At 48.0% G+C, this 26,414-nt stretch overlaps 1 protein-coding gene across 2 annotated transcripts; it reads right to left on the reverse strand.

Moving 5' to 3' along the window:
• Positions 1-149: 149 nt before the first annotated feature.
• Positions 150-26,414, reverse strand: FHL1 (four and a half LIM domains 1). Of its 2 annotated transcripts, none has more exons than XM_007428854.4 (6): positions 26,263-26,414; positions 6,312-6,493; positions 5,058-5,232; positions 3,520-3,689; positions 2,407-2,593; positions 150-1,755 (listed from the first exon to the last, which is right to left on the reverse strand). In XM_007428854.4, exons 2-6 carry the CDS (start codon positions 6,465-6,467, stop codon positions 1,601-1,603), a joined length of 843 nt encoding a protein of 280 aa, XP_007428916.1. In that variant the 5' UTR covers positions 6,468-6,493; positions 26,263-26,414; the 3' UTR covers positions 150-1,600. The 2 variants fall into 2 exon arrangements, with proteins under 2 accessions (XP_007428916.1, XP_007428915.1); XM_007428853.3 differs by lacking the exon at positions 26,263-26,414 and adding an exon at positions 12,032-12,187.

Consider the following 26,414-nt stretch of genomic DNA (forward strand, 5'->3'; position numbering starts at 1 on the left):
GCTTTTGGTGGTCAGTCTCCTGGAACTGGGGGAGGAATGGCAAATATCTTGCACTCCTTGTGCACCACCCAGCCTCGGGTGATTCTTGGAATGCCACGGGAGTCTCGCGCGCTACAAGTCTATAAAGAAAACACCACACAGAATCCAAATAAGCAGCAACTTCCTGTTTATTGGAGGAAATGCCTTGGTACAATAACAAGAATTGCAATTATGTCACCCAAATATTTCAGCCTGCCCCTAGAGATCTTTCCCCTTGCTTTAGCACGCAGGCATCTTGTGCTGAGAGCGATACTCGAGCCGGAGGTGGCCAGTTTCGGCATGAGCCGTGGAACCTGGTGATCCGGCAACCTGCTTTCACATTCCAGCAGAGTTGAAGTATTAAGGTGGGTTGCTAAATATGGTTATTCTAAGGTCAGCGGTGGCCGTTCCTGGAGGTTAAACGCTGATTAAAATAAGCTACGTACTATGCGCTTGCTCTCATTCATGGTAGGCTAAGGAAACGTGTGACATCACCGTTACTTGTATGGATTAATATGAATGCAAACTGAAGAAAAGCGCCAAACCGTATCCTGAACTAGCAGATTTTAGGGTGGAGTCAGATGGCCACATTCATCTCTTTCTTCCTTTTTTGCCCCTTGCGAGAAGCTCCGTTGAGAATTGCCCACATAAGAGGAGTACCATTTGCATTCCCCAGCTGCCTCACATCTGGCAAATCCAATATTTAAGCATTTCCTACCTATTCTGGCATGAGGATGGAGAGTTGGGCGAGGGAAATGGAAATACCTGAAGCTATAAACAATGGCTGAGGGTTGTTTTTTTTAAAAAAAGTAGCAAATGTGTTTAAAAAATCATTTGGGACGAGCACCATCAAATAAAGGGTCCGTGGACCACAATGCCACAGCTGTAAGAACCAAAAGCTAGGTGAGCGGGTGACAGGTCTGTTCCACAGGTGCAGCATTCTCCAGGCTGTGGACCAGGAATGTTTTCAATCGACATTCGAGAGAGGTGCCTTTCTGAAAAGAATAGCAGTTGGGTACTTGCCACCAGGGCGCTGTGGCGGGCGAAGTGTCGGGCCCGTCGAGGAGAACAAATGGGCACCTCTTTAAAAACAAAATCCGCTGAAAATCTGGTTTTCTCCAGCCACCGGAGCCTTGAAATCCGGCCTCCGCCTTCATTTCTGTGGCTTTGTAAACTGGATCTGCCCCACAAGGGGAGATCGGGAGATGTTCTTCAAAAGCAGCCATGTGAATTCACCCTTGCTGAGTTGCTAGCCCCCTAACCGGCAAATAGGGCCGGGCCTTGCAAAGCCAATAGTAACTCTATGTGGGACGCGCAAAGTAGCCCCCAGCTTCAGTGAGCATCTAAAGATGGCGAGAAAGCAGAGTTTGCGGCAGTGGTTAGTGAACCCTTTATTGAATGTGACCTGCAGAGGGAAAGGAGGGGAAAGTGCCTTAATGTTCTTTAGAAAAGCAAAGGGGGAGTTGGGATGGGGGGGGCAAAATGCAGATGCCTACAACCAGGCCGCGTGCAAGCAGACAGCATCCAAGCCACTTTGCAGGAGAGAGCCGAGCTGTGTCTGCCGCCCTGCCCTTCCCCTCCCTTACAGCTTCTTGGCACAGTTGGGGCAGTAGACTTGCTCCAGGTGGAAGACAAAGGGCTTGTTAGCCAAGGGGATGGAGCACTTCTTGCAGTTGAAGCAGTATTCATGCCAGGAGTGGCCCTCGTGGCTCACCACGTTGGTGCCTCTTCCAAAGCCTGTTGATGAGGAAAAGACAGAGAGCATGGCACCGTCAGAGAGGAGGCCGCAGGAGAGACCCGGCTTCCGTGTGGCCCAAGGGCATGGTTAGTTGAATAAGCTCACCCAGAGTGCAGTGCTATAAACCAATTCCCAAACGCACACTGGCTGGGCTCATCCAATCATACAAAGTAAAGTACGGGATGGCTTTGTGTAAAATGTGAGCCCTGCCAAGAAAAAAAAACAGCTAGAAAAATGTCCCTTTCCAATGCATCTCTTGGAAGGTACTTGATCCAGTCTCATAAACCCAACTAGCAAGTCTTTAAATACTCAGTGGATGCCCAAAGGATCACCCCTGTACAACCCTCATCGGCACACAGAGCCTTGATGATCTAATTCTTGATGTACTAGGGGAAAGGTGATTAATGGAGAGCATGATAGAAATGTGTCATGCCTGGTGTGGCGCGTACATTCTTCCTCCCTTAAAAGCCACATTGGGGTTAAGGTCAATGTACTGCCAATGGATCTGATTGGGAATAAATGCACAGCAAATAAAAACGGGGCTTCTGAAGTCCACCCCCAGAGTTTGCCCATCTCTAAAGCTATCCAGAGGTTTACTCCCATGTGTGAATTAGCAGTAGGCCCCCTTAAGCAGGGACTTCTTTGCCTACCTGTAATGGGGTTCTTGCAACCATTGCATTTCTTAGCCACAAAAGACTTGTAGCAATCCACACAGTAGAACTGGTCCTCTACCGCAGTGAAGCGTTGTCCACCCAACTTCTTCGTGCAAGTGGTGCACACAAAGCACTCGGCATGGTAAGGTTGATCTTGGTAGGAGACACCTCCAGAAGTGATGGCCTAAAACCAAGCCAACCAGCAATCAGTGTAGAGTTCATGGCGTGGAGTAAATGTTAGCACTGAGCCCCGAGTGGCCTTTGGACATTCTCCATCAGATTTGCAGACTAATGGATGGAATCATTTCTCCAAAATTGTCCCAGGGAAAGGAGAAACTCTCCCAACAATTTCTACAGGTCAGGACTTCCCCAGAGTGGGGACAACTGAACAGTTCCATGGGAGAGGTTCCTCTGGGGCTGCATGGAAGCCAAATCTTTCTGGAAAGCCAAACACTGAACTCCAGACCACTGAAGGACTGCACCATGGAAGACAGGACATTCATGTTCCTTTCTTGGCCACCCTGACACTAAACAAATGCAAAACATCCAAACTCCAAAATGAGAGTTTAATCTAAACTCTGTTCCCCTCCGAATGAATTTCTAAAGCACATTCTCGTCCATCCAATTGAACAAGAACACTTTTTAAAGAATGCAACATTTTCATACCTAGACCATTTTCTACCCATCCGTTCACTATTTGCATATCAGTGGAAGATTTATTTCTCCTTTTCAGATCTGATGTTTAGGGGCAGTATATAATCCGGTTAGTAAGGGCCAGAAAGTCCCATCAATGACTGGTTTCCAATGAGCTATCAGAACTTAGCAAGATGCATCTTCTTCTGTCTGTGGAATAGGAATAATTACCAACCACCGTGCCTTAGTTTTAGCCTCATATTCTCTGATGTGCTATCACTGTGCAAGGCTAGAAAATGAAAGGAAGCAGGACATATAATTCCAAAATAATATGTTTTAATACAGTCTGTTCCTTCTGAATAACCAAGAGGCTGCTCAGCTTCATGTCCTCATGTCTATAGAATAATGCAAGCTAGAAACTGAGTGGAAGAAACCATTGAAAACAACAGAAGTACAGAGATGGTGCCCAAGACTTACGTTCTTACACTTCACACAGGTCTTTGCAAACTTATGCTCATGGCAGGAAACACAGTAGATCTCATCTCCTTTGGGAAAGAAACTGGCCGTGCCAATCACTTGTTTGCACTGGCTGCAAGTGAAGCAATCCTTGTGCCACACCATCTTCTTGTATTCCACATTCTGATCCCCTGTGAAGAGAAATGAGAGAAAGCAATGTCCCGGGAGGTCAAGACGCAAGATCTGCCATAGATAAGGCAGAGCTGCAGAAAAAAGCCCTGCCCTGGCCACCAGATGTCAATCAGATCAGTGTTGACCCCCCTGCAAAAGGTCTACACTCTCAGAAAAATCGTGGGCAGCTGTCCCCTTGGACTCTGCCCGTCCAGAATTTGGAGTGGGGTCGAGATGCTTGCCCGCTCTCTCCCACATCAAAAATTCTTTGACCTTAGAAAGCCCATGTGCCTGTCAAGGGGGTAGGGAAGAAACTCCCCCACACACCCAGACGCTGAGTTTCCAGAAGAAGGGAGATGTGGATAAGCACCAGAAGACATCATCCCACCTGCCATTAGCAGTTACAGCAGGGTTCCTCAACCTCAGCGACTTTAAGATGGGTGGACTTCAACTCCCAGAATTCCCCAGCCAGCCCTTGCTGGCTGGGGAATTCTGGGAGTTGAAGTCCACCCATCTTAAAGTCGCTGAGGTTGAGGAACCCTGAGTTACAGGGTCCCCATGGGGCTCTACCATGTCACTTTACAGGATGCTTCAATTGGCTCTTAACTTTTCAGGGATTTGACAAAGACTCGGTTCCCACCTTGCCCTAAGACAGGGCACGCAACGTTCATCAGTTTAAGGGGTTCACAATGTCATGGCCATTCTCCAAAACTGGGTGGGACCAGGGCCCATTTGGGGAAGGGGAATTCAGGTGTTTTAAGGGGTGAAAGGGGTGCCTTGTGCCTCTATCTTAAGGCCCATTTTGCCCCCACCACCCCTAAAGCCTAACAGTGTCAAGAGGGCCTAATGCTGATAAGTTCATGTCACACACACACACACACACACACACACACGTTTGCATCCCTGCACTTTTGCATCCCTGCAACCTTAGCTGATCTTAGAAAGGGCTAAGCAGGCTAACACTGTTTAGCCCTTTGATGAGACCTCCAGAAACTCCCAGGCCTGTAGATTATCTTGAGAACGAAAAATAATCATTGCAAATGACAAAACGTTTCCACAGTATGGAGGTGTCCAGGAAGTCTACCTCAACTCAAAGAGACCTTACCTTTCTAAGCCACATGCTAGCACTGAAGATGTGACCTAGCCGGGGTAATGAAACGTTTGCAAGAAAACAACCAAGCTCAGAGAGCCCCAAGGACTCCAGAGTTTGCTGAACAAACCACAGTTGGCTGGGCTCACCCCACATGCTAAGCTATCAACCCAAGAAGTCATGTTAGGCCTTCATGTTATGGGTCAACCAGCCCTCATCTCCCCAGCGTACAAATCGTTCCACGGTCAAGGAGGACCAGCCACCCGAGAAGGAGACTCGCCCTGCCCAGCACCCTCACCTGCCACAATGGGCTTCAGGCAGCCTTTGCAATGAGGCGCTTCATGGCTGGTGCATTTATTGCACCACACCTTGTTGTTCTCCTTCAGCATGAAGGGCTCGTTCACCAGAGACGTGTAACATTTGAAGCAGCGGAAACAGGTGTCGTGCCAGTAGCGGTTCTTGAAATGCAGCTCCTGCAAGATCGAGAGAGAACGCTTTGAAAGCCGTTTGAAACTGGAACTCTGAGGAGCAAAAGTGGGTCTGCTCCGCTTCCCCTTCTGGGGCAATCAGTCCAGAGAGGAGCTTTTGCACCATCATCCGAACAGTCAACCATTGTTCAAGAAGGATCGAGCCATCACAGCCTCTTAACGAAGTGTTAATCAAATGGGTTGTGGTGGGGGGGGGTTTCTCCCTCTTTCCACCATTTCTCCCCATGCCTCCCTGAGACAGTAAGTGTGAGTAGGTGAGAAAGCCCTCTTGCCAGGTTCCTCCATGATTCCACCATGCTTTCTCATCCAGGTGTATGCAAAAATGGTGGACCTTCAGCGCTCTTTTTGTAGGTTCGCCACAAGGTTGGCCCTTTTGCTTAAGAGGACAGATTTTAAGGGGCAACATGGGTGCCTTGAGCCTTACAGAGGCTTCATGCCTCGTACTTACCCCTAAGAACCCTGAACACTCTCTAGAAACTGGAGTTCAGTTTTGAGCTGAAGGAAGTTGAACGCCCCTGATTTAGCACAATGGGAACCCAACTTTTGTGCCTCATCAGAAATGGGCCACCTTGGCCACCAACAGTCAGATGATCACCCATTGCAGAATTAAGGCCTCTACACTGAGGGTTATGGGCCATAATTTATCATACTGGTCCAATGCAAATTAAAAGACAGATGTTTTTCAACTTCCTAGTCCAGGGCTGGGAGAAAGGGACTGGCCCAAGGTCACCCAGCTGGCTTCTGTGGCTAAGGGAGGACTAGAACCTGCGTCTCCCTTCACCACAGCGCCACACTGGCTCTCACAAAGCAGGAATTATACTAAGTGTGCAGTTGTAAAAGTCAGTTGAATGCGCTGTCTTATAATATCATAGAAGTCAATTAGGTAACACACAGTCCATCAGTCCATCAGTCAAGTCCGTCAGCCAACTCAGTGGCCAAAATCTCTTGCTCAGGCTGATCTCGTGTAAGGAAAACAACACAATTGTCAGAAGAACCCCACCCAGCCTGTAGTAATCTCAGGGATTTATCATGGCAACGGGAGGCATTCCAGCTTCACCCCCTACCTTGGAATCGGCCCCAATGGGCTTCCGGCATTCGGCACAGGTGTTGGCACAGAACTTCTCAAAGCACTTGACGCAGCAGTGGCGGCCTTCCTTTTGCACGTACTTCTTTCCATGCAGTGGGGCGCGACAATAGTGGCAATCAAAGCGTTCGGACATGGTGCCCACGGTGTAGCTGCTGGGACCTTCAGGTGAGAAAGACAACAGGGCAGAGTTTAGGGCTGCAGGACGAGAGGCGTGGGAAGCCTTGGGCACCCAAAGGGGGCATTAGCCTGTCTGGCAAAGACAACTGGTTGGCCCTGTTCGCCTGAGGGGGTCGTGCCAATAGAAAAACCGGGCCATCTGGACCAGACGATGAAGTTGGGAGAGTTAGGTTGAGAAATCTGGGTGACGCCATCTCCCCTGTGCCTCTTAGTTGCCTAATCTTACTCTTTCCATGTCAACAGCAGGGATGACATGAAGGGAAGGTCCTTCAAAAATCTGGCACTCCATCTTTTTGGCCATTTCAGTTCTCAGCCCCCCAGGCCACCCCATAGCCACATGGGCAGAAATTACACCATCACAGTGTTGGTTGTTTTCTTTTAATTTTTCACTCCAACAGAAAAAAATAAACATAAATCAGAAAGTAAGGAGGGAAGATAAAGTCGCTGGCTGGGAAGATGGAAGTATTACAGAAGGGGATACGATCCGGTCCTCATGACACACCAGGCTGTGCAAGAAATGACATTCCCGAATAAATTCTCCAGCGTCCATCTCGCAGCCTTTTCGGTGGAAAGACAGCACGCTTTTATTCTCCCAAATTATTCTCCCTGATTACTCTCCCTAATTTCCAAATTAGACAAACATTTAACAGGCGTTGACAATTATTCTGGTTCTGGTTCCGCTGAGATTTTGTCAGTACCATTATTATCACCGCACCATTATTACATTATGAATATCCTATTTTATATTAATCCCATATTATTATTCCTATCTATCTATAAACACTGTTTTATTGCTCCGTGATTACTTTGCTTTATATGGCATTTCGAAACAGGTCTGCACCCAGGCCAAGGAACGGAGACTGGTTGGGAAATGAAATTAATAAAAGGAGTCGAGCGAAAAGGTGTTTTGCTTCGGCTCCGAGGAGCTGCCGGTTTCCAAGCTGCCTTAAAACCTCAAAGTAGCTATCACCATGGTGCACTGAGTTTATACATGAGTTCACTGCAACATGGTCTTGTTACATATATATCTATACATTTATATACATATATACACATATACGTGTGTGTGTAAACTGAATAGCATGCACAGAAGCAACAGGCTGATGTTCAGCGTTTGTGCCAGATGGACGAGGGAGCATTTTAGCACCAACTGGAGAAAGCGAGGCGGATACGCTCTTGCATCGCCAGGGAGTGCTAAAAGGCTTCCAGCTCCCTGCCTTCCTGTGATGATCGGCAAAGCCACAACGCCAACAGCGAGCCAACGAAACACGGTTTCATCCAGCTATTTCTGACTAGTACAACGGGGCAAGCGTGGCCCTGCTCACCACGCCCGCATCCGGAAAAAGGGGGCAGGACCAAATTGCCGTTAACCACATCCTTCCTCTCTGCTCAGGAAGGTTCATAAGGACCGGAAATTTGATAAAGCTGCTGCTGCTGCTGCTATCATAGATAGATTTTAAAAAGGGGAAATAGCCGGAATAAGACCCTGACTGATTAAAAAAAACACCTTGGCCATGATGTGCTATTTGCAAAGACAGAGGTGGGCATTTCTTCCACCAGCCTCAGGCCTCGCCAAATCCTTTTGCGCCAAGACCCCGCACCACAGCGAGATGACTGTGCCCAACACGTAGGGAACTTTTCCTAACAAATGCACCCAAGAGCCCCACAGCCAACATTTTGCGGGGGGAGAGAACAATAATGTCCCCCTACCCCCAAAATGCACGTTTTTCAACAAAAATACTTGACACAGACTTTGAACTCTAACCCTGCAGGCTAAATTGCAAGGTTCCTCTCTGGCTAATAATGCGTCCAGGATGAGCTGCAGACAATCAGACTAAAGTTCTGTTTCCTTAACAGAGATACAGCCTGGAATTATCTAGACTTCTAAAGGCCCAATTATAAGTTTGTCTTCTTGTTCCCTGGTTTTTTTTCTCTTCCTTTTCCTCTCCATTTGCTTGCCCGCCTTTTCCTGATAGCTGAAAATTTATTTCAGTTTCTAGACTTTTCAAACTCCTAGACCACAACAAGTTCACCACAATATAGCTGCGATCGATTACTTCCAAACGGTGCATGAGCTGAAATATTGCAGCTTGTGAACCAAAGAAAACCATAGTTTATCTGCTCAGGCTTAGATTCTGCCAACTAAAATAATCTGGCTGGAATTAGTTAAGCCACCTTTCCAAGAGGAGGTGGACAAAGAAGAATATAGCTGGCTGGAGAACATGGGAAGTTGCAGCCCCAGCACGCATGGAGACCACCAGGTGGGGGAAGCCCATAATGTGCTCCCCAAACTCAGCGGGGATTCCCAGTTCTGAAAAGCTGGGGATCTCTGGACTTGGGAGTGTAGTTGCAAACCCCCTGTAGATGTGCTTCTCAGAGTCAAGCTTAGCAATGTGTGCACAACTTCTGATCCCGAGAAATAATTTCTGATGGCAGCACCTGGCTGGTGGTGGGGTTCCAGTGAGGACAATGTCCCACCTTCCCTCCATCTTGCCAAAACTTCCAACCAGGTTCACTTTGAGCTGCCTCCTCCTGTCTATCCAGGTGGCCACCGCCAGCACCACCACCTCCTCAGTCAAATAAGGAACCCTGGAGATACATGGACAACATGGCTTCTTTTCTCACAAGTCCTTCTCCTTTGCCTGATTTTTGCTACTGATTTTTGCCTTGTCTTAAAGCAAGACTAGATCTTGAACTCCAGATGGGGCTCCTGGCTCGCAACCGCCATTCCTGCCTTGAGCAACCAGCATGGGAGGCTAACTCACAAGCGAGACCAGGGCGAGCCGGCAATCCACAGAGCGGTGCAAGACCAGGGCAGGTGAAGAAAAGCTAGCATGTTAATTGCCAACTCATTCTTTCCCTCCTGCAAGTCTAAAAATAGGGCAATTACCCCATTGTTTTCTTGACTCATTTGCCCTTTAACTGGATTACTCGGAATTTGGCCTTGCTATATAAAGGGTGTTGTATCATAGCAACGGTGTGCCGCACACTCTCCTCTCGACAGATGGAAGGGGCGGTGCTGATAAGGAGTGCGCTGCAAAGCAGGACGTGTGCTGGTGTCTCCGGAGATTTTGCAGAAAGGTGATTAAACCCTCCACAAAAGAGTTCCAGACATCAGCGGTGGGGCGGGAACATAGCAAGAGAGATGAACTTTACGGTCCTCCGGCGTGAACGGGGGGACGGAACCGGAGCTTTTCATCACGGAAGGCAGTGGGCGCTGGGTTCACACATTACACAAGCTAAGCGATGGTTCTGTTAACTGTGGCTTATTGACTTGGCTGCAACTGGCTGGGTGGGCTAAGCCTGGTGGACAAGCTAAGGCAAGTGGAAATAAACCACCATCCTGTCTTTCTCTGCCTGTGGGAACTGAGCTTCTCGCAGAGCTTCCAAGGGGCTGCTTCTCCTGTCTGGAGTGGTTGATCTTCTCTTGTGCCCTTCGAGTTCATGGGGCTTCTCTTTTGCCACATTTTAATGGTGTTTCTAAGCCAGAGGATAAAAGATGCGAATAATACGAACAATGCCCCTGTGTCTTTGGAAGAGCATATCGGTCCGCTTTTTCATTTGATTTAGGCTGGCATATTCCCCTGGGAGCAAGGGTCATTCAAGAGGACCGAGGTTGCCTGGCCAGACCTAAACTTGATTTACTGTCTTTCTTTGGTCTCTCCTGATGCATCACTGAGAAAAAGAGAAACCACTGACCGCTTCCCAAGACAGTCCCGGCTCCGTTCCAAAAAACCAACAAAACAAAAGCAGAAACAGAAACAGAAACAAAGGCATTTCAGCCTCAGAGGACGAGAGATGTTTTTCCCATGCATATAAGGGTGCAGCCTTAATTCATGGGTGCGTAAGAGGAGATGAAGCAAAGGATGGGATGCTCGGTACGCAGCCCAGGCCAAGACAAGTTTCTAGCCCACAGGATTGAGAAGTTTGGTTTGGAAGGGATTAAAGGAAGTCACCCCAATGGGGACGGTGTGGCCCTGCAGGGTGGATGGATAATGAAATAAATGAATGAAAAGAGGCCAATCTCTGGGGCCAGGGGCGGAATCCAGGGTCTCCTTAGCACAGAATCTTCAAACCAAGTTAAATCAAATCAATGTTTATGGCAGCCATAGACCAGCATTAACCTGGGGAAGGAATACGGTTGATAAAAGGCGGCCCAGGAACGTAAAAGGTACAGAGCAATAACACGTATGTGTCAGATAAGATCAACCCCGGGGCCGTAAACTGCCATGCTGTGAAATGCTAGGGCTATGGGATAGAATGAGGCCATCGCCCAGCCAACTTTGTGCCCTGCCCCACAAAAACCTGGCACCTGCTACTGTTGTGGCAGAGGTAGTGTCCAAAATCGCCCCACGTGCGCTGGGGGCTTGTAGAGCAACCGGACGGGACCTTACTTTTTCTTCCAGTCGGAAGTCAAAAGCAGGACCGCCACCCAACAGAAATGTGGTCCCCTGCCCTCTGCCTGCAAATGTTTTCTGCAGAAATGTAGTAGGATTGAGGCGCACCATTTCTGGATTGCAAAAATCTGGGAAGGCATTAGATGCCCGGGTGTTTTCTCTGTCTCCGGGCTATTAATTGGGTGGTTGTTCAAATCTCTGCAACTCAGATATAGCATCCTACCTGCATCCCCAGTCTAGCATCACAGCTACAACGTTGTGCAGAAGGCACCTCACCCTGACTGTGCCATGTTGCACCCTCATATTGGGTTGGCCCAGATTTGGGGTTTTAATTCCATCACCCAAAGAAATTTTCTTTTACAAGGTGGGAGGAAAGGAAGTCGTTCAGTTAAATCTGACAGAGAAAGGGGTAAACTTCCATGCCAGAGAGCAGATAACCAACATAAGTTCATCCAAATCCTGAAAAAGTGCCTGCTAGTTCCCTTGAGACCTTCAGGGCTTCTCCATACCCTCAGACCACTGCTAAGTAATTGGAGTTTAACCGCAAGTGACACAATCAGGGCTTTTCACTCTGAGTCTCAGTTTACCTAAGCTGCACAAGCTCCCAGGTTCAAGTCAGCTTTCCAGCCCCTCTGTCTGACCGGGAGCTGTTTAGCCCAGTGCCCCAGAAGAGAAGAAGGTCCTAGCATCAGGGGTTGAAATTCGTTCAAGCAGAGCGGCAAAGGGTTGAAGCTCGCTCTTCTGACATCCTCTGTTGGGGTTTTTTTAAGGGCTGCAGAAGTATTTGTAGCAGGTGAGAAAAGCAATATATTACGTGCTAAGGAAAGCAGCGCTTGCATTCAAACTCGAAAAGAAATAGGTGCGTATTTCTTTTCCGTGGCCTTCTCATCTGTCCTTTCTTGGAAGGCACACCCCACACGGCTTCCCTAACAGTCCACAACTTTCTGAAACACCCTCCCTAATCCAGGACGGGCGCATGAAATAAAGGAGAGCCGCGGAGGAAAAGCGCGTTTCTGGCGACCGAAGCAAATGCGCCCTGCAGGGAACTTAAACAGCTGCGGCCGCATCTTCCACTCTGCTCATCAAAGCTCAGCCGTGCAAACCGACTCTGGCCCCCCGTTACCTGAGTGCCTGTGATAAGCCATGCTGCCACAAGGATGAATTCACTCCTGGCCGGTTGTAGTCAAGGGAAGGGCGCTGATAAGAGACGTCCCACTCAGACCACCAGCATATAGTTAAGGGAGGCTATTAATACGGGGGCAAGGGCTTCCCACACATGTCCACACCCCTTGCCCTGGCCTGTGGACTTCATCCCACTCAAAACATCTTACCATTTTAGGTGATCTCGAGGGAGAAGAATAGAGCAGATGGAATGAAGCCCCAGCAACATATAAATACCTGCCTACTTCAGCCTCCAAAACTCTCCAAATGCTTGGGGGAATCTGAGCCTTCTCACTGGGGTACAAGATGAATCGGCTGCAACCATTCCAGGTTCAGCATCTTAAAGAAGGTTTGCTACTCCCCATAATCAAAGACTAGTTATGGCGGCCTGCCCATCAGCGGGACTCTGGCCCTGCGGTGGTGCAGAAGTGTGCAGTTTGGGACCCAGGAGTGAAGGTGGCTCCTCAGAGCCTGGACTTGGGGCCCCAGAGACCTCCCCACATGTCCACATGGTCATTTCTAATCCTACTTTTAATCCTATCAACTCTATTTCATTTTAGTTCACTCTAAATGTAAATGACATGAATTCACCCGAGAGTTTTGGAGTCCAGTCCTTGGAACACCAGTAAAAAAAGGTTGTTGATTCTGATAGATAGATAGATAGATAGATAGATAGATAGATAGATAGATAGATAGATAGATAGATGATAGATTTATGATAGATAGCCCAGAAGGTTAACTGGCTGATGAGGTAGAATGAAAACTGAACATCCATATCACATAAACATTAAAGGTGTTAACATCTGAAGACATTTGGCCCCCAACTGCTCACCCTGAGCCTTAACGTTCATCTGCTGTTAGTCATCATTAAGATTATAGCCCTCAACATACTTTCCTGTGACATCTGAAATTTCCTCAGACAAACTTTGGTTTCCATATGGTCACTGAGCAACGGCTTGAAGATGGTTTCTTAACTCATCCAGGCCAGTCTCCTACTTCAGCTTTCTCTCTTTGCCCATCCCGAGGAAGACTGGAAGGCATGCCAACATTAACTGATGCTCTGGGAGCAAGGGCGTCTGCAGGGTATGGTCGAAAAAGTGGCACACAAAAAAAGGAAGAGCTTCAAAGGCCCATCTTGACTTCTTCAGCCACGGCCTGCAGAGAGCAACTCTCCAAGTGTTTGCAAACTCCCCCAAGGTGAGTCCTGGAGAAGACGGAACACCTTCAGGCTGTCCACGTTTGAATGGTTTCTTTGCAGCCCTTCTTTTAAGTCACCCACATGTTGTTTTATCTCAAGGTCACGGCTTGGTGTGCCTGCTGGTTAGGTATGCATGGTGACCCACATTGGTTTTTCCTAAGCACTTTCTCCCCTAAACCATCTTGCTCTAAAAAGGAAAGGATGAGCAGGACAGGGTCTTCTCACATTTCCCCATCACTCGGCATTAGAGAATAAAAACAGCCCTAGCATGGATGAACCATTAGTCACTATCAGCAAATGGAGAACCCCGCAGCGGTAAATAAAGAATGGAAAGGGCATCAAATCTAAACTTTGGAGTAACGTTTCACATTCGGCCAATTCCTTCCTTGAAAGGGAGGGCTGTTCAAAGATCAGTAAGGCCTGGGTGCCATTATTTTAGAAAGAAATGGTGGGCCAAAACATTGCCCTAGCGCTGAACGCTGGATTATTAATGGCTGGGGCACAAACGTATCCACTCTACACAGTCCTCTGCAGGCTGATAATAAATGAAACCAGCCCAAGGAAATCCTTTCATTGCACTATGAGCGTAGATGAAGGGTCAGAGCACCTATGGGTTAGAGTTTCCAAACTGGTGCTTAACCAGGAAGCTGGGAATTCAGGGAACAAATTTGCAACGTGCCATTGAGGAAAGCTGGTCTACCGCAAGGATATTTATCCTATTCAGCAAAAAGCCCTAAGGAGTTGATATTTTAACTGAGTGTTTGGGGGGGGGGGTTCCCATTCAATTGGCCGAAATATCATTTTGTTCCTGCGTTTCTTTTGAAGAGGATTTCAGTGGAATTCTCCTAAGTGGATCCTGGCCTTCTTGCCTTTCTTTGGTGCCAGGAGGTGTGCAAACGCCCTGGCACTTCTTGCACAATTCTCTCCCCACGTCCTGCAGCCTCCCTGGTCTCCCAAGCTTTCATTCAACCTCCGAGGAGGATCTCAGGCGGGAACGGCTCCCTCCCAGGGGCTTCTTCAGAATCGGGAGGGTGAGCAGGCAGGGAGGCTGCAGAGGGATAGGAAAATGTGCAGGAGGAAAAAGAAATGCAGCAGAAAACAACATGGGCAGAAGCACCCCTGCCCCCACTTCCAACAATAAATTCAGCTCAAAAATCCCCCCTAGAGAAACGTGAATGAAATACAGAAGAGAAGATGGGTTCAAGGGAGCAATGAGAATGAAGACAAAGAGAAAAAGAGCCAGAGTAAGAAACACTGGAGAATCCCTTTACTCATGAGTTGCTCCATCCGGCCTCCTTCCTTCTCAACTGCTCACTTTCTTGTGTTGGAAAGTGTCCCGGGTTTGACTCAGGTTAGCACTGCAAAGACTAGGAGAGAGAGAAGATGAGAAAGCGTGCAGGGCTGTGGAGAGCTCTGCCAAGCTGAAGCCGATTGATGGCCCCCTGCCTTCTCTTTGCCAGGGACCTCTTAGCAACCCAGCAGTGACGTTCGGTTGCAGCAACAGGTGGGACTTTAGCAAAAGCCAAGGAGAACAGCAAACATTTATGGAGCAGAGTAGAGAGCTCTGAGTGTAAAACAAAACAAAACAGAATATCTCTGTTGGATAAAAGGAAGAGTTACCAAAGGCCACCCTGGGGCTGGGAACAAAGAGCTCACTCTTTTCCATTCTTTTTAAATCCTTCTAAATCTCCACTCAGATATGAACTTCTCTGAATCACCTCGTGGGAGAGCCCCTGCCCTCTTGGCCTGAGCTGGCCCACAGGTTGTTGAGAAGACTGCCTTCCATGGAAGAAAACCAAAATTAAAAAATAGGGTTCATGAGACAGTCATCAAATGAATGGGACCTCCGGATCAAGCTCAGCTCCAACAGATCTTCAGGGCTGCTCCATAAAAGGTGAAATGATCTTCTCCAAGCGTACCTTTGCTATTGTCCTTGGCACTGAATGCCATACAAAGAAAAATCCATAAAAAATGACCAATGTGTGCAAAGGACCTTGTCTAAACACGTTGAAAAGATGTAAAAGTGAAGATGTAAAAATTGGTGGGAAACACCTCAGCCTGCAGGTACAAATACGCTCCTGATACAGAAAATAGACCTCCAACCGAATTTTGTCCTCGGGGACAAAAAGTGGCTTAAAAATAGGACGGAAACCAATTGTCCCTGCTTGTAAGACAAGAAGGAATTTTCAGCCAAAGGCCAGTTCTACATCTGGGGAGCTCAATTTACAGCATTCGGCAACACTCTGGGGGGTGAGCTGGCCAGCTGTTCGCCTTGGGGGAACTTGTAGCCAACTGTTAGGGAAGTTAAAAGAAGCAGCTTGTCTTTTCGAGCCCAAGAGATCAAGAAGAACCACTCTACTGCAGTGGCTGGACAAGAGATCCAGGTTCAAATCCACTTCCAGCCACTGCTGAGAATCGCTGGGCTCTCTCAGCCCAGCCTACCTCACAGAATGGTTAGGAAAAACAGCTGGAGGAAGAAGTGCTGTGGATGGCATCTGGAGCTGCTGGAGAAAAGGAGGGATAGAAATCTGGAGGAGGAGGAGGAGGAGGAGGAGGAGGAGGAGGAGGAATCGGGATGATGATGATGATGATGATGTTGATGATGATGATGATGATGATGGGACGGTCACAGCAATTGTCACCGTGCATCTGTCATTTCTCTACAAGAAGAACAAAGCTCTCCAAAGGCTCCATGCAGTGGAATCTATTGGAAAGGATTATCTGCAAAGGTTATCCTGCAAATAGTCCGGATGAAGTCTGGTATCTCTGGCGCAGGACACAGGCCAAATAGTGTTCTAAAATTAGTCTTCAGGCCTTGGTCCATCACCCATCCCGTACCCCTCCACACAAAAAAGTCATTCCGACTCGAAGGAGTACCTAATCTCTTAGTCACCCAGCCAGCCCAAGGGTTTAATTTCCATGGTGTTTGGAGGGCAACTCAGCACACACAGAGGAGGCAACGAGATCGGATGTTCAGGGACTGTTTCTCTAATTAGCATGAGGGCCCCCACCCGCTTGTGACGAGAAAAGACGGGGTCAAGTGACCCAAACTTAATACTTCATTCCCTCAAACTGCTGGACGGCTCATCTGTAGGGTCTTGCAAGGAGAACTTTTACAGTCGAGGTTCAGAGGTGGAAATAGAAGGCTTGAAACCTACCGCCTTCACAACTTAAACCTGATGGCAAACTGAGATTCAGAGGGAAAGTTTCAAGGGAAAACCACTTCGTATCATCTTGAGATATGTCTCCATGCAACTCTGTGGGGATGGAAGCAAAATGAGCTGCTGCATAACACCCATTAAATGTTACTCTACGCAATTAATTTATATTAAAACCGATTGGGGGACATGAGAAGAGCACAATTTAAAACAGACTTTAGGTTCTCCATTGGATGAAAGTATATTTGAACTTCCTTAAGGTCCGACCTTTTATCAAATTTCAGCATTGGGTTGTTTCACTTTCAGGAAACAGAAGTTGCAAGGGTAGTTCCAGCAAGCAGCTATCGAGAAGAGACTGCACCCACTTTCCCCAGGCCGCTCCCCCTTTGAAGTAATGGGGATTGCCTTTGTAGAGGCCGTCACGTTGGGAAGGCTGAACTCACCCAGCAAGAGATCTCAGACTGCAACAGCTGGTTAAGGACAAGATATATGTGGAATGAAATGCTTCTGAGGAGGCATATTAAGGAATCAGGGAGGGGAGATGGGCAACTCAAGTCTCTGTAAAGGTAAATTAGTTAGTAAAATAATAATAATAGCAATTGTTTCAATGGTACATAAAAGAACAGGGTGGTTTGTACAAAAATTAATTTGGAAATCAATATAATTGTAGCAAGAACAACTAGCAGGAGCAAGAGCTGCGGAGAATTTTTTGCAAGCTTCTGCAAGAAACCACACTTTATTTTTATGCAACTCCTTGGGTTTGCTATGCAAACCATGCTAAAGAGCTCAGCCGGGTGCTGGGGGGAGCTGCTTTTGCAAAAAACCCTATGGGCCGCCTCCCCATGCTTAAGGCACGCCACTTTGTCTGGCAATGGACCAGCCCATTTGTTGTGCGACCGAAGACACCTTCCAGAACCCTTTTTATTTCCCATTTTAGGAATAATTGGAAAATCCACAGTTCTTCCCCAATCCCTTCCCTTACTTTATTGCAGATTACACACACATATCGACTTGATAGAACAAGCCAGTTAAGAGCTGTGCCCTTTAGGGCAGTAGGCACAGATGGCTCAAGGCCCCCATTTTGCCCCCTCCTCTATTTCTTATTTGCCGACGGTCCACAAAATCTTGCCTTCATCATCCCCACTGAAAGCTTTGCCTTCCTCTTCCCCAGCGCTGCTCCCATTCATGTGGGCGGCCGGAGGCCTTCCGTTCTAGGCCTCTCCTTCTGATGCTCTCAGGGCGGAGGAGAAAAGACCTTGCGGTTGCTAGGCGCCGAAGGACCAGGGAAGCTCTGGGTGTTGCCTAGCAACCTCCCTTGAATTCCAAGCATCGCACAAGCCTCAGAGATGCTGATGCCAAGCGTCGCAGGTGAGTCCCAGCGGAAGGCGAAAGCTGGCTGTTTCCCGTCTCCTCAAATATCTCCCCACAGTTTTGGGAGGGGCCCTTTGCTCAGAGAAACTGGCAAGTTAGGGACTAGACCTCAGAGGTAATCCTCATGCTTTGCACACAGAAGGTGATGCTCCCAGGTTGCACATCCCACCTCTCTGCTTAGAGAGACAAAGGTTGGAGGACATGTTCTTGGGCTGCCTTGAAGCCCAGTTGTGAAGCACAAAAGACAGGATCTTGGCCATCTTTTTCTGCTTGAGGAACTCCCTCCCACTGGAAGCAAAAAGTCAGGCGGAGTCCGGTGGCACAGCTGCAGCTTGTAATAAGCTTATGCCTTTTAATAAAATGACTCCATCTGATTTTTTTGCCATCGTAGACTAACACGGCCCTCCTCCCACAGCTTCCCACTCCAGATATGATCGGGCCCTTCTGCTGGAGCATACCCTCAAAAAGCATTTGGGAATGCTTTCTTCCGGTGCATTCATTTTTGCATCCCCTCACCCCAAAAGTCACATTAAAAAAAAGCAAATAGCCATATTCAGAATCCACATTTTGCGTGGCTGTGGCAGTTTTGCTTGGTTTAATGAGAAGGACGAAGCCACGGCAACACACGCGGATACGTTTGCTTCGTTTGCAAGAGTTTTCCCAGAATTGTTATGATTGCTGAACTGGTTTCTGATAACGCTACGAAGGGACGACTAAAGACAATTTGCAGAACTTGCAGTCTGATGGATTCGTAACCCCCTTTGCTAATTTGGCGCCCTTCAGAAAAGTTGGACACCGACTTTCATAATCCTCAGCAGCCTGGCCAAAGGACCGCAGGACTGCAGGAGTCCTATTATTGTTCTGAGAAGGCCTTAAACAAGGCCAATGCATACAGGACTCCACACTAAAAAAAACCCATCTTGGAAGAATGCAAACGCTTTCTATGGGGATGCCAAGAAAACAAACGGCAGGGAGGTTCATTGCTCAACTTGATGGAAGCTTTATTTTGCCAACTGTGGCTAATCTGGGGAAAGCGAAGCAGGATCAGACTTGATAGGAGCCCATGTGGACGCCTCAACACTGGAGACTAGACTAGGAAGTTTGGGTTTTTTAAGTCGAAGGCAGGAATGGTAAACCGCTTCCATATTTTTGCCAAGAAAACTGCGTGAACCTGCGCATGACATCATCAGGAGTGACACCCATCTCAAAGAAGCCTTTACTTTCACACCTGAAGCAGTACCTTAACACAGGGTTCCTCAACCCTGGCAACTTTAAGATGGGTGGACTTCAACTCCCAGAATTCCCCAGCCAGCAAGGCTGGCTGGGGAATTCTGCGAGTTGAAGTCCACCCATCTTAAAGTTGCTGAGGTTGAGGAACCCTGTGTTAACATGAGCTGGAAAGGGACCCTGAGATGTTTATGGGAACAACGCTTCAGAGCGTGCATCATTTGAGTGCTTAAATGTCAGCTCCACGTTCTGCAGAAACATTTTGTGTAAAAAGAATGTCTAAACAACAAGCAGGGGAGAAAAAAAACCCTGAAAACTTAAATGTTTTCCCTCCTCCCCCCACAAAATCATACTGAGTCACCTGGAAACCTTTTCATTTTCCAATATATATGATAGATTGGTATTTGGACTTCTGGCAGTAGGCTTGCTTAGGTAACCAAAACAATAACACAGGCCAGACTTTATGGGTTAGCTAAAACTTTGCCTATATACATGTCAAAACACTGCAAGGCGAGAAGGGGGAAGGAATGAACAACGCCTTTGCCAGCTATTGCATTAGAAAAAGGAACGCAATTTTTTACCCCAAAGCTGTAAGATACACAAGAGAAAGCTCTCCAGCCTCTTCTCCTGCATACTTTTAGCTTCATGCGCAGATCGTGTTGCTTCGCTGGCTACGAAAACTAAGTCTTTCACATTATCAGGGCCCTCGTTAATGCCACAGTACGGATTTATGGTTTAAATTAGGACTTGGCGAGAACTCCAGCCACTCTAAAAAAAAACATGACTCATTTGTTTAGAATGGATTTATTCCCTGGCTCTTCTGACATCAAGAATGCAGCGTTTTTGCAAGACAGATCTCTTGGCTGGGGTGGGGTAGGAAGGGAAGGGACAAAGGGTGCACAGCTATCGGGGAGGTGTGATTTTTTGCAAGCTACAGCTATCTGGCTGTGGCTAACCACAGCGTGGAGCGCAAAAGAGGGAGAACGCCGTCGCTCCTATTACCCGTACGCTCCACGCAAAATGAAATGGGTTCCTTTGATTGCCTATGCTCCGCAACGCATGCAGCAATTATTGTTTGAAAGGTATCCCCTGCCAGCACAATTTTAATATGCTACATTTATTAATTATGTAGTCTCCACCATTCATAAAAATACCCCGGGCTGAGAATGGAAAAGAATAAATAAGGAAGCAAAACCCATCATGGAAAGGGATCTGAATGCCCTTGCGATCATCACACTGGCCATTAATTCAGGAATTCCCACTGGAATAGCCTGACATTTGGCTCCAGACTCTCTTCTTGGAGAAGATGGGGTACAGTTGGGGGCTGCTACAAAGGAGGCCGTGCCTGGCAGCATTCCCTGAACTACAAGACACCCCCAGATCAAGACACCCCCAGCTCAAGGAAGATGGGCTGCTGGGGCAGGCTGGTTCTCTTCAGACATCCAGGACAGAAGAGTTTTATAGGCCAAAGACCAACAGCCCCTTGAGTGTGGATGAGAACTGAATTGGCCCAGGCTGTTGGAAAAGGAGGTCTTCCTGGTGACTCACTTTTCTGAGACCAGCTACCCTTTGCCCCCCTGGTAACTTTGACCCCCAACTTTAAGGACAGGGAAATAAGGTTGAAACACTGGAGGCCTCTGAAGGCTTTGGAGCTTAGAAAGGCCAGATGTTCTCAGAGGAGGACAGCGAGTCAAGTCTGGCACCTGGGGAGGAAGCTGTTAATGGCCCAACCTTGGATGCCATGCGGGTCTCTGGCCCACAGCTGGTGCCTGCAAAGTCTGAGGTTTGAGTAGAGATCTTGGGAAAACCTCATCAACATTTGGGGGGAAGGAGACTAGACATGCAACTGGGGATCCCCCATCAGTTCCCCTGCTTTGAAAACATTTGCAAGGGCAGTCAAAGATGGACGAAGGAGAGACTCATCATTTCCCTGAGTCGATCACAGTAGCTGCTGTACAGCTAAGCCCTCAGAAGCAGCTCGGTGCTCCTCCTTTAAAAGCACAATAACGTGTGCCAAAGTCCAGTCCTTCGTGTGCTCTTCCCACACCCTCCCCTTCCACCCTGGAAGCCATCTGGAGAAGCAGAGGGAGAAGACCGAGAAGTTGACAGCGTCTCTGTCTGGTGAAAGGGGGAAAGAAGAAGACAAGACAAAAACTTCACCCGTCGTTTACTTTAACACGATTGCCAAAGCTGGCTTGACATCCCGAACTTCGACTCACGGCATCGGCTGGGTTCGCACCGCCAACCCGACTGAAATGGGCTGGCTGCTTCGTGGCTTGGAATGGGTTGTGTGGACCCAGGCAGAAAAGACCAGGGCCAGGGGCTGAAGGAGAAGCCCACCCTAGAGGCATCACCAAGCGTTCCTGATTCAGACTATGGGTGAAGCTGAAGTGCAGTCGTCCCCCTTCCATCTCCTTTTGCTGCCCCAGAGACAGAGGGGCAGATCACCCCACGGCTGACCTTGGGGGACAGTCAGTGCCACAAAAGCCTTCTGGGTTAAATTCCTCATTTCCAGCAGTGACAGTTTGGGAGGACAGCAACTCACACTGAGAAACAGCAGGAACCCCCTTTTAGCAGGGAATCTCACGGAGATACACCGGCAACCCTCCTCTCGGAAGAGGCTCCAGGTTTGCAGCAGCCATTCAGCACCTGAAGCCTTTTCTTTCCCAAAGCAGAGGCACAATCGTGTCTCGAGCACGCCCAGCACACAAAGGATCCATCCTGCCACCAAGATAAAGCCTAAAATCCTCTCCGTGTTTGGTTACCCGGGCTACTAAATATCTAACGTTGGCCTGATGGAATCTGGAAGACTTGTGGTCCTCGGAGCTGGTCTGGCGCCTTATAACATTATACTGGCTCTGAAGAATGTGAATTATTTTCCCACTCTTAAATCAGATTTCTAATTAGAGGAAGTCTGGCTCACTCATTCCAGAGACGGGTCCGGCATTTATTGGGACTCTTGCCTTGAAAAAAAAGCAGGTGGGGTGGGGGGGTTGGCTGATCCCGTCCTTCTCATCCTCCCGAGGCTTGGCGGTGCGGGGGGGGGGACACTGCTGCTGAAACTGAGCCCCTGCATGGTTGAAAATCTTGCTGGGAAAGCGCAAGGCAATATTCTTTCACGTGTGCAAACATCTCGTGCCTTAAAAAAGGAAATGGCGTACAGGTACGGCCAGAGTTGTTGGCTGGGGATTATGGATACTGGCATCCAAAATATCTGGAAGGCCTCCTACTCTTAATTCCTCTCCACTAAAGACAGGGGAGTTCATGTTGCCTGTCTGCCTGGGAAACTGGATTTCCCCTTTGACTAGGGACAAGCCAGAGAGAAATTGAATAGGTACCGTGAAATGAAGGCTTACAGTGACCGCCTATAAACTGGAAGGAAAATCAAGGATTTGGATGGGTTCCTTTGGGAGTCGCTTCTCCAGCACCAGGATTCAAAATCGCTGCTTTTCAGGACAATCTCCCTTCACCCCTCCAGATGGGCAGTGAAATCCAGAGATTTACCGCAGCTGCTTTCAAGATATGCTTGCTATTTGTTCCTCATTCCTGGCCCTCTTTTCTTCTTTCTTCCCCAAAGTCCACTTTATCCACTGGAAACCCCTCAAGGCGCCCGTTTCCCAAAAGGGCAGTTTCGCATTTTGGGTTTTAATCCTCCGGTCTGCTGTGAGGTGGGCAGCTATATAAATGGTTTCAACCAATAACTAAAATGTCCGGATGGGGCCAACCAAACTTCATTCGGGGACAAAGTTCTTTGGCTTCAGAAACGTACCGCTATTTTTGCACAGACTTTTCACTCCGTACCGACCTTCCAAATCCACTTATTCTGCTAAAAAGCCAACGATGTCAAAGCCCTCCTTGCATCTTGTGGCACTCAGTTCCACCAATGCTTTTATAAGGCTGGGCACTTTATTTATTTATATACAGCCAGAAGGCCCGAAAACAAGTTACAGATATAATCGAGACTTGACGTCAGGTAAAACAATGGAACAGATAACATCTTTAATAAATATTACATGTTACACTTAAACGCCCAGCTTGTTGATTGGTTACTAAAGACCTTGTTTTGATAGCCATAGTTAAAAATCTGGCTGTTGCCACTGCACTCTCAGGATGTTCACCTGCCAGTAAAATGTTTACATCCTCAGAAGCTGCGATCTGGATCACATTTGCTAGTAATAATAACAGCACAATTGCAGGCAAAAAAATTGAAGATCTCTCTTAAGTGTCCCAAGCTGTGTTCCAAATTCTGTATTCTCTTGGAAACTGGGCAACCCTTTGAAGTCTGGGCTCTTTCTACTAGACCAGTGTTTCTCAACCTTGGCAACTTTAAGATGAGTGGACTTCAATTCCCAGGATTCCCCAGCCAGCCATGCTGGCTGGGGAATCCTGGGAGTTGAAGTCCACTCATCTTAAAGTTGCCAAGGTTGAGGAACACTGTGCTAGACCAAGACAGACACTGGACTTGGGAAACCATTTGTTGCCCAGTTCTGAGCGGCAGGTGCAACAGAGACAGGGAGGACTGAGTGACGTATGGCATCTTTTAAACCATGAGCCTGGGCTGACCCAAGTCACCCCCTGTGCAAGAACTGGGAGGAGCAGGCACCGAATCTTATCTTACTAGTGACTGGACGGTGCTGTGTGAGTTTAGGAAGGGCAGGGCAGGTTGCCTGGCACACAGAATAATTCACCTCGCCTTGGCATCTGTGGGTCAGATGGCTATCTTCCTCCACTCAGGGCAGGGCAGGCCTTGCAAACACTGTGGTTGCATCCAGACGTTGCGCCCAAGTCTGGGTTAGTAAATGTCAACGGCTTCATTCCGCGAATAAGCAAAGCTGAGATACACCTGGGCAGCCAGAATCCAGACAGATGGCAGCACAGGGTAGTTTTCTGAACCTCTCTGCTGCCCCCCAGTGGGCAATCCAGCATGCAACATTCAAAAGGTTCTGAACTCTAATGATGTCCTCTCCTCTTTGCGTAGGCCAGGGTTTCTCAACCTTGGCAGCTTTCAGAGGGGTGGACTTCAACTCCCAGAATTCCCCAGCCAGCCATGCTGGCTGGGGAATTCTGGGAGTTGAAGTCCACCCCTCTGAAAGCTGTCAAGGTTGAGAAATACTGGTGTAGGTGATTCGGAAGCTGGGTGAACCCAGGCTGGATGTAGTAACTGAGTTGCTCCAGAACACTCCTTGGGGTCCAGTGCAAAACCTCCTTAGGCCCCAGTAAAGGAGCAGGAACGAAACAGTCAAATGAAAATTGTTAGTCCTCCAGTGTTACAAGTAGGCACACCCAACCTAAGCCATTCCCAGTTAACCATCTCATGGGCGGCTTCCTTTTCTTTTAAAACCTTGTTTGCCTGTAATTCGTAAATACAGATAACTGCTTTGACCAAGCCAGAAGGACAAAACTTATTTGCATTGCCTTCCTCCAGAAAAAAAATTCTCTTCCTGATGTAGCCTACAGCTCTGGGATTTCCATCCATGTACCAACCAGATCTTAGTTTTTCAAGATCAGTTATAGCCAGCTAGGACCTTGTCAATTTCTTGCAAATCACCCCAGAATGAATATCTGTGCATTTCACAGAACGGTTATTGCTGGCAAAAGTAAGCCAATTGCAGATGGATCAAGCAAGTAGTCCAAGCTGGAACAACAGTGAGAGCAAGCTGGGTGGACGGTGAAGATTTTAAGTAAGAAAACAATATAAGGGAAACAGTTAAAACTTTTTGGACAAATCAGTGTTGCATTTAATGCGGCACTGGTTGCCATTAGTAATGGCCCGCTGCATTATTCCAGAACAATCCTATTTTTTAATAGTGTTTATTCAGTGCCTTGGAAACATGATTGATTCTGTGAATTGGGAAATAGAGTTGGGAAATACCATTGCATTCATTTCTCCTCTGAAGACACACAAGAAAAAGTTGTGCGAATAAACCAGACATGATGTCAACCCTATCTTTTACAATACCTTAAGCTAGATCCCCTCCTCCTCCCCTCCCCTCCCCTCCCCCCATTTCATTTATATATGCTTTAAAAATTATGGAAGGATTTTAATGTTTGCTTTTCTGTACTGTTGTGAATTTGGCCCTCTGGCTTGCCTGACTGCTGGGCCAAGGAATCGAAAGCTGGTGAATTGATGCCAGAGGGAACAAGGTTCAAACCTGGGATCTGCAGACCCTGATTTAATCTTCTTGCCACCCTGTGCCCTGAGTGTTCAAAGTACCACTTGCCATCCGCAAAACTCATAAAGCTCAGATTTCCCAAAAAGGCGCTCACACCCAAGTTTAGATTCTTAGTGTTAGTGCAAGATGCAACAGGTTGAAGGGCATACATGGAAAGGCAGATGTTTAAAATTACTGGCTCTTTCAGAAATCAGGTGGAATCTTCTAGCACCTTTTCTAACTCACTTTATTAAAAGGCATATAACCACATGCTTCTGATGAAGCAATCTATAGTTCACGAGAGCTTATGCCTTTTAATAAAATAGGTTCCCGTACTGTAGTTAGAAAAGATGCTAGCAGACTCCCCCTGATCTTTGCCTACTATAAACATACACTGCTCTCTCCTACAATGGCTCTTTCAGAGAACTTAAAAGATGGTCCTAGAAATGACTGCTGGGGTAGGGAAGAACGGAAATATTATTGTCTCGCCTGAACAAAAGGGATCTGCAAAACTACAACTATCAGGAATCTTGACCAAAAGTTTGAGCAGGATCACCAAATGAAAGAGAGGGGAGCAGATCTCATAGGCAGTCCGGGTTTGGCAATCTTAATCGTGCAAAGCGGCCACAATTCCCCCCATTTCTGTGCTCTGAAAGAGTGCGGTAGATGGGTTAGGACTACACCCTCCAGAAGCCACAGCCCAGAGCGGGCTGCTAGCTGAGAGTTGTGGGAGTGGTAGTCCCCACACTCGGAAGGTGGGCAAACCTTGAATCCGAGGCCCGTGGGGAACGAAGAGGAAAGTTTCCATTCGCCAGCCCGCCTGGCCATCAGACGGATCTCCCTGGACCACTTCGTTAGGACGCCGCGAGGGGAAATTAAGCTGAAATAAGAGCCGCTCTTTCGAGCGCAGGCAGGAACGTAGTTCCCCTTTCCTTCCAGTCCGGCTCTGATGGACTTTGACTCAGGCTGTCGCTGTTGCAACTGAGCCTCCAGAAGGGGACTGCTTCCTCCACCCCCTAACCTGCCCAGGAGACCCCAGCCTCGGCTTGCTGGGGGAGATGCTGCAGAAGACGGGGGAGCGACTCACCCGCCGGCGTCTTCCGAGCGGCCGTCTGGGTACCAGCAGAGCTCCGCCGAAGCTGATGCGAGGAGCAGCAGGCAGGCAGGCAGGCAGGCAGGGAGCTCGAAGGCCAGCAGAAGAGTTGCTACAGGGTGGAGCCCAGGACGGGGCAGGGCACA

The sequence above is a fragment of the Python bivittatus genome, unplaced genomic scaffold (assembly GCF_059951505.1).
Source record: "Python bivittatus isolate LINGU-HERP-01145 unplaced genomic scaffold, Pbiv_v1 ctg000670_np1212, whole genome shotgun sequence".
Classification (NCBI taxonomy): domain Eukaryota; kingdom Metazoa; phylum Chordata; class Lepidosauria; order Squamata; family Pythonidae; genus Python; species Python bivittatus.